Raw genomic sequence first — 7,393 nt, forward strand, 5'->3', positions numbered from 1 at the left:
TGTACATGCCAATTAAATGCTTAGACTTTTTTAAGAAAAATTAAGTATTTATAAAATATTTTAAATTTTTTTACGGAAAATTTAGAAGGGTTCTCAATGTGCGCCTGTAATTATAATGAATACTATGCTAATCTCATTATTTCTAATAAAGTGTGCATACCTCAACGTGAGATATGCAGCAAATAAGTTCAGTACTTCTGTAACAGAAATCGCTACACTCATCGGTAAAGATATATGTTGAAGTTTATATGGTATTTATACAACGAATAATAATCCGGAATTGGTCAGTTTATAAAATGAGTTATAATTATATCTTAATCTATTTATTCTGATTAAAAAGAAATTACACAGAAATAAAAGGATATGTAGTTTAACGTAAAGTTGTGTTAGTGAATGTTAAGCTATTTAATTATACAGACTTATGAGGCATATAATATATGAACAAACTGAACTGACTATGTAGAAACAAACTATATACAAATATAGTTTTTAATGCAACAACACTAGAAATAATGTACTCTAGGTGGAGTACCATAACACCATCTAAAGGTGTATGGTCGATAGCTTGCCTTATTAACAAAGCAAGACATTCACTGAGTGAGCATTTTATGTATTTCTACTGAATCCTACTGGATTCGTATCGTATTATCTGTAATGAAGGCATATTAGGTCAGTAGGGCCACTAATCAAATTATCAGGCTTATAATCTGTAATGAAGGCATATTAGGTCAGTAGGGCTACTAATCAAATTATCAGGCTTCGTTATTAAGACTTAAGACGAATGACAAATATCTGCATTATTTCTTCACTTCTTATCAGTTTTAAGTAAGTTAAAGCATACTTTTTAATAAAAACTTTCTATATATAAAGTTGAATGAAAGTATTTTATTGTTTATTTAGCAATTTGTAATTTAATTGCAATTGTTTTGCATATGTAATTGATTATATATATAATTAACCGGAAAATAAATGAATATTTCAATGTATCAATATTAGCAAAATAAACAAAGTATTTATACAAAACAAAGATACAATTTAATTAATGCAATAAATCATTAATCCCCCAGGTTAGAAAATAATTTCATTATAAAATCTTTGCACAATTTGAATTGTATTTGTATTTTCTACGATAAATGAAAATTAGTTTAGTATATGCAATTTAGGTATGTACTTTTTGCAATAATTTATTTTGTAGATATAATCACCGTATACAAGTACTTGATCCTCAAGGACGTTTCCTGCGCGCATTTGGCTCACAGGGCACTGCAGATGGCAAATTCAATTATCCTTGGGGCGTTACAACTGACGCACTCGGTTTCATTTATGTGTGTGATAAGGAAAACCACAGAGTACAGGTGGGTTAAAAATTTTTTTCCGTACTTCATGAGTATCTGCATAACTTTAAAATAAATGCACTGCCATAATTTTATATTCATAAATTATCATAATTTTAATAGCAAGCTTCAACATATGTGGTATGGTTGAAAAATATTTTAAGCATATTTTTCATTCGAATAAAATATTTGCAGTTAAATACAAAGTAAATACATGAAAGATACACTTTTATTGAAATAACGATTTATGCATTTATATGCAGATGTCTCTAAACTTTATGCAAATATTTACATTTTAATATTTGGCTTAATATTTTATATGAAATTCAATGTATTTTAATAAAGCTTAACATAAATTTATTTTACATTCATAGCAACGATAAATATAATTTTAATTTTAATTTGAATTTTAATTTAAATTTTAATTTGAATTTTATACTCTTGTAAATTTTTCACTATATTAATTCCAATGTAATTCCTTTGATTGTTTAATGCCTTGTTCTGTGCATTTATTTGAGATTCTTTTATTTGTAGGTTTTCCAATCGGATGGATCCTTTGTTGGTAAATTTGGTTCATGCGGTCGCGGCGAAGGACAACTCGAACATCCACACTACATTGCTGTCTCGAATACGAATCGCGTTATTGTGTCGGATTCGAACAATCATAGAATTCAGGTAATTTTTTGCATCATTTCAGTATTTTGCATTCATTGCCATTTAAGCTCACAGCTATCCGCTTTTTTTTTATAACAATCAATATATTTTTTTAATAATTTTTAACTCTCAAAATGTTAACATAAACGTGTTCAATATGGTCCATGTACATTTTTATATTTATTTTACAGATTTTTGATGTCAATGGTAAAGTGGTAACAACATTTGGTGGTGAAGGTTCAGATGATGGTCAATTTAAATTTCCAAGGTAGAGTATATTACCTGCAGAATCCTTTGATATATTTATGTTAATATATAAAAGACAGAATTATCTTGAAAAGGAAAAGATGAATTTATTTTCAAATATAAATGATTGTGAAGCATATTACTTTCTGATGTTTACTCATTAATTCATTTATCGGAAGAGTTCTAAGAAACAGTATGAAATTTTCATAAAAACTGAAAAATTAATTAATATTTTAATACATCGGCTAAAAAGTCTGAAGACTAAATTATCAAAATATACTTTTTCTTTGCAAAATATAACTCTACTTATTAATACAGTTTCCTTCAAGAGCACTACAGTCTCTCTAGTGCTTCTATAACATTTCATTACATCTGTTGTAGAAACAATTATCTTTGGTCTCAAAGTAGTCGTTTGTTTCAGGTATGACTCCTTCATTGGAATTAAGATCTTAAGAACTGCTAGTAGGCGCTGGGCCCAAATTTTGCAAATGTGTTGGATGCAAAAGCAATACAAAACGGGCTTCGTGCAATTTTGCCATTATAACCCATTGTAACGAAACAGATCTTGACGAAATAGCATCTCTTCTTTCTTCATTTGGGCCTGTAAGAGTAGTGAAGTAGTGAATCCATGTTTTATCCATTGCTATATATAGATGCAAAAAGTTCGTTTTATTTTATACTAAGAGTATTTAAAACAGTCCTTTAGATCGTCGACGATTGTGAGTGAACGTTACATCCTCTTGGAGAGTAATTTTCACATGAACAAATGATTTTTTGGACATTTTTAAAATTAGTAACCGCCCTACTTAGTCGACCACAGTCTGAGTATCATTATTATTGTTCTTACAGTCATAAACCAACGTTCAATGGTTACTTTCGATCGCGCAGAGTTCAGATAACATAAGGCATATAACTTCTCTTGCACTGTATTTTTTTCCCTTTATTTTTCCAAAGTAATGATTAACAACAAAATTGATTTGAATCCATTGTTTTATAATTAATAAGAGCAGTAGAACTATCATCTAAATTAAACTTCAAGTTGTAATAAAATTTTAATTCTATATTTTAAAGGAAAGCTCCTTCTGAATGCATTTTTGCGATAGAGTCGAACTTCGGACATTTCAGCCAATTAATAATTAATATACTATTAATATATATATATATATATATACTAAATTCGAACAAAATTGATATCTGTAATAAAATCCTATTTTAACTTTTCATTTTTATCTTTACAGAGGTGTTGCAGTGGATGAGCAAGGATATATATTTGTTGCGGATTCCGGCAATAATCGTATACAAATCTTCAACCCTGATGGTAGTTTTCTTAAAACATTTGGTTCTTGGGGTTCTGGAGATTCAGAATTTAAAGGTTTGGAAGGAGTTGCCATTATGTCAAATGGTAACATTTTAGTCTGCGATCGTGAAAATCATCGTGTGCAAGTTTTTTAATAAAAATTCTGACTCAGCAATTCTTAATAAAAATATTTTTTTACATTAAATTGATTTTAATTAAAAAATCTACATCTAATTGAATATTATAGATGTGAAGAGAAATACAAGAGTCCTTTTAAAATTTGTTTTGATATTGTATAATCATTTGGACTTCTTAATTATGTATGTATGATTCAGTTACCTATTAAATATTTATTAAATTATTGTTGATTTTGTATGAATTTGGAATAAAATAATTAAAAACTAAATTTTTTATAAGTTGAGACTTAGTCATCAAAAGAAAAATTAATAAAAAATTTATTTTAATACAAAGGAAATTTTAGTGTGAACCCGATTTTTGTTATATAAAATTAATAAATATTTAATGAAAGCAAGCAAGCTTGCAAAAGAAAAAAATTGTTTTTAATTTTTATTAATTAAATCATCAGTGTTCTTTGAAGTTACTCTGCCGAGATAAGAAGCAATCCAATTCAATGGACAAATAATTAAAATTAATCTCATTGTTTTGACTTTTTCAACTCTAAATTACATTGCAGTTGAGTTCAATATAAATACCACCAATACCTTTTGTTAAATATATACCTATAGCGGTAAGGGTGTTCTAAATAACTGTTGGTCAAGTTGGTTGTTATAAATAATTGATTGTATGATGTATGGTATATGTTACCAATATAAAAATTTATCTAACAGTTTATAACTGTAATTATCCTAAACTATACTTAAACATTTTTTATTGCTGTAACAATACAAAGGGATGCATATATAAATAAATATGTTCCAAGCAATATTTATATCAGGTTATATCTCATATAATTGTACTTATTGGCAAATTCAATCTCTACTTAAACAACAAAAACACATAATTTTTACAAAAAATATCTGAGACCAAAAATATTTTTATTTCCTTTTTTTACATATTGATTTTATAGTACATTTTGTTGTACTTTGTAAAAATTTTAATAATTTTTTACTAGCGAAATATATTTTTGGTTTCGTCTAATGTAAATAATCGATCTATCAAATATATCTATGTCCTCAGTGAACAATCTGCATGTGTACTTTATTCATTGTCATCATCTTCAAACTCGCCTTCTTCATCAGCTGTAGCCTCTTGATATTGTTGATATTCATTCATAACATCACTTACGTTTTTTTCGGCTTCTGTGAACTCCATTTCATCCATACCCTCCGCTGTGTACCAATGCAAAAATGCCTTACGTCTAAACATTGAAGTGAATTGTTCCGACACTCGTCGGAATATTTCCTGTATAGCTGTGGTGTTCCCTAAGAAGGTAGCTGACATTTTAAGCCCTCGTGGTGGTATGTCACAGACAGCTGTTTTAACATTATGCGGTATCCAATCGGCAAAGTATGGACTGTTTTTGTTTTGTATATTCAACATCTGCTCATCAACTTCTTTCATTGACATACGACCTCGAAAGATGGCTGCTACTGTTAAGTAACGCCCATGACGTGGATCGCATGCAGTCATCATGTTCTTAGCATCAAACATCTGTAATGTTAGTTCTGGTACTGTCAGTGCCCGATAGCACATTGAACCACGAGACGTTAGTGGCACAAAACCGGGTACAAAAAAGTGTAAGCGTGGAAATGGAACCATATTCACAGCAAGTTTCCGTAAATCGGCATTCAATTGACCGGGGAAACGTAAGCAAGTTGTAATACCAGACATGGTAGCAGATACAAGATGATTTAAATCGCCATAGGTGGGAGTAGTTAGTTTTAAAGTTCTGTAGCAAATATCATACAAAGCTTCATTATCGATGCAAACGGTTTCGTCGGTAAATTCAATGAGTTCACTTAATGCTAATGTGCAGTTGTAAGGCTCAACAACAGTATCAGAGACTTTTGGGGATGGAAATATTGAAAATGTTAATTGGATACGGTCAGTGAATTCTTCCTTTAATCGGGCTATCAGCAAAGTACCCAGTCCAGAACCGGTGCCACCGCCAAGTGAATGTACATATTGGAAGCCCTACAAATATTGAATAAAAGTTAAGATAGATATTGTTGTAGGAGAAAAATGCATATATTTATACATACACGCAGAAAACATACTTAAAGCATTGGGCTTTCTTAAAAAAATTTCATATGTTTGGGAAAAATGTTAAACTTATTACTAATGTATCCTATTAATGATAATAACTTAAAAATTACAGAAATTCATATATCAGTATCAGTCGCAGCAACATTGCCATTGAAACTATTATTCTAATAATTGGCATTTTTTTTATCCGGTTTTATTAAATGTGACTAAACTCTGTTTACTTACTTGTAAACAATCGCAGCCTTCTGCTTCTCGTCTTACTATATCCAACACTGATTCCAATAGTTCAGCACCTTCAGTGTAATGTCCCTTAGCCCAATTGTTACCAGCTCCACTTTGCCCAAATATGAAATTATCAGGCCGAAAAATTTGACCAAAGCAACCGGAACGTATAGAATCCATTGTACCGGGCTCAAGATCAACAAGTACGGCTCGAGGCACATATTTAGCTCCATTGGCTTCATTGTAGTAGACATTGATTCGCTCCAATTGTAGATCACTATCACCATAGTAGCAGCCTTTGCAATCAATGCAATGTTCATCGGAAATAACTTCCCAAAATTTTGCTCCAATTTGGTTACCACATTGGCCGCATTGTAGATGTACGATTTCACGCATTTTAAAATTTTTTTATTTTTGGGATTTTTTTTAAATTTTTTTTAGAATTTTATTATTTTTAAATTTTTTGCAAAAAATATATAGCAAATTGCAAATTTATTTTTCCAATATAATTTTACTTCCGCATAAAATTAGAAACAAAATATCCGGAAAAAAAATTTATATGATTATTGAAAAAATTTCTTTCAGCTTTATAGTTTTTAAAACAAAATTCTTGGAATAATTGATTGATTTATATATATATATGTAAAATTATTTAATAACTTTTGTTTTTATTTATTTTATGGATCGGTTTTTTATTATCACTTAAAAAATTCGTCAGATGTTTGTTTTATAATATGATGTCCAGATCTTTAGTAACCAATTAGCTGATTAAAGCTCCGTTATCCTCGTGGGCTTATATCCACCTCAGTGATATGCCCTCAGCAAATCGCCAGTGTATTGAAACATATCCAACCGGGTGTATTAAATTACTGACTAATTTACATTGTGACCGAAAAGTTTTCGGAAATTCTCATTTAAAATTCGCGCGCTGTATATTTTTCGATATTTTAAGTTTATGTAGTTTGGCAGCACTGTCCTTAATTACTATGCCAAAAATGAGCGCGATCTGTCAGACAGTTCGTTTACGGCAGCTGTTGAAACCAGTTCACCTCAGTAGGGCGTTGCGAAAAAAACAATGGAAAAAAATATTGAACAAAGAGTTTGCATCAAATTTTGTGTTTCGAACGAAATTTCGTGTGCAGAATCGTTGCGAATGCTACAAAAGGCTTATGGGGAATCAGTTTTATCGAAAACTCAAGTTTATGAGTGGTACAAAGCCTTCCAGGACGGTCGTACGACCGTCGAAGACATTTCGCAACGCACTACTGAGGTGAACTGGTTTCAACAGCTGCCGTAAACGAACTGTCTGACAGATCGAGCTCATTTTTGGCATAGTAATTAAGGACAGTGCTGCCAAACTACATAAACTTAAAATATCGAAAAATATACAGCGCGCGAATTTTAAATGAGAATT

The 7,393-nt window shown here is 30.3% G+C and overlaps 2 protein-coding genes across 2 annotated transcripts in view; one reads left to right on the forward strand and one right to left on the reverse strand.

Annotated features, from left to right (window-relative positions):
* The window catches only part of LOC119683744 (RING finger protein nhl-1-like), a 4,118-nt gene extending 233 nt beyond the window's left edge, over nucleotides 1–3,885 (forward strand). The window contains exons 2-5 of the mRNA XM_038097575.1: nucleotides 1,164–1,355; nucleotides 1,869–2,009; nucleotides 2,180–2,256; nucleotides 3,473–3,885. Coding sequence (XP_037953503.1) covers nucleotides 1,164–1,355; nucleotides 1,869–2,009; nucleotides 2,180–2,256; nucleotides 3,473–3,686 — 624 coding nt within the window. The 3' untranslated portion in view covers nucleotides 3,687–3,885. The remainder of the gene's footprint in view (nucleotides 1–1,163; nucleotides 1,356–1,868; nucleotides 2,010–2,179; nucleotides 2,257–3,472) is intronic.
* A 708-nt stretch (nucleotides 3,886–4,593) lies between these two features.
* Nucleotides 4,594–6,423, reverse strand: LOC119677500 (tubulin beta-2 chain-like). Its single transcript, XM_038088868.1, has 2 exons — nucleotides 5,983–6,423; nucleotides 4,594–5,685 (listed from the first exon to the last, which is right to left on the reverse strand). The coding sequence occupies exons 1-2, from the start codon at nucleotides 6,373–6,375 to the stop codon at nucleotides 4,750–4,752; spliced, it is 1,329 nt and encodes a 442-aa protein (XP_037944796.1). The 5' UTR covers nucleotides 6,376–6,423; the 3' UTR covers nucleotides 4,594–4,749.
* Between the last annotated feature and the right edge of the window lie 970 nt (nucleotides 6,424–7,393).

This window comes from Teleopsis dalmanni, chromosome 2 (genome assembly GCF_002237135.1).
Source record: "Teleopsis dalmanni isolate 2A chromosome 2, ASM223713v2, whole genome shotgun sequence".
Lineage (NCBI taxonomy): Eukaryota > Metazoa > Arthropoda > Insecta > Diptera > Diopsidae > Teleopsis > Teleopsis dalmanni.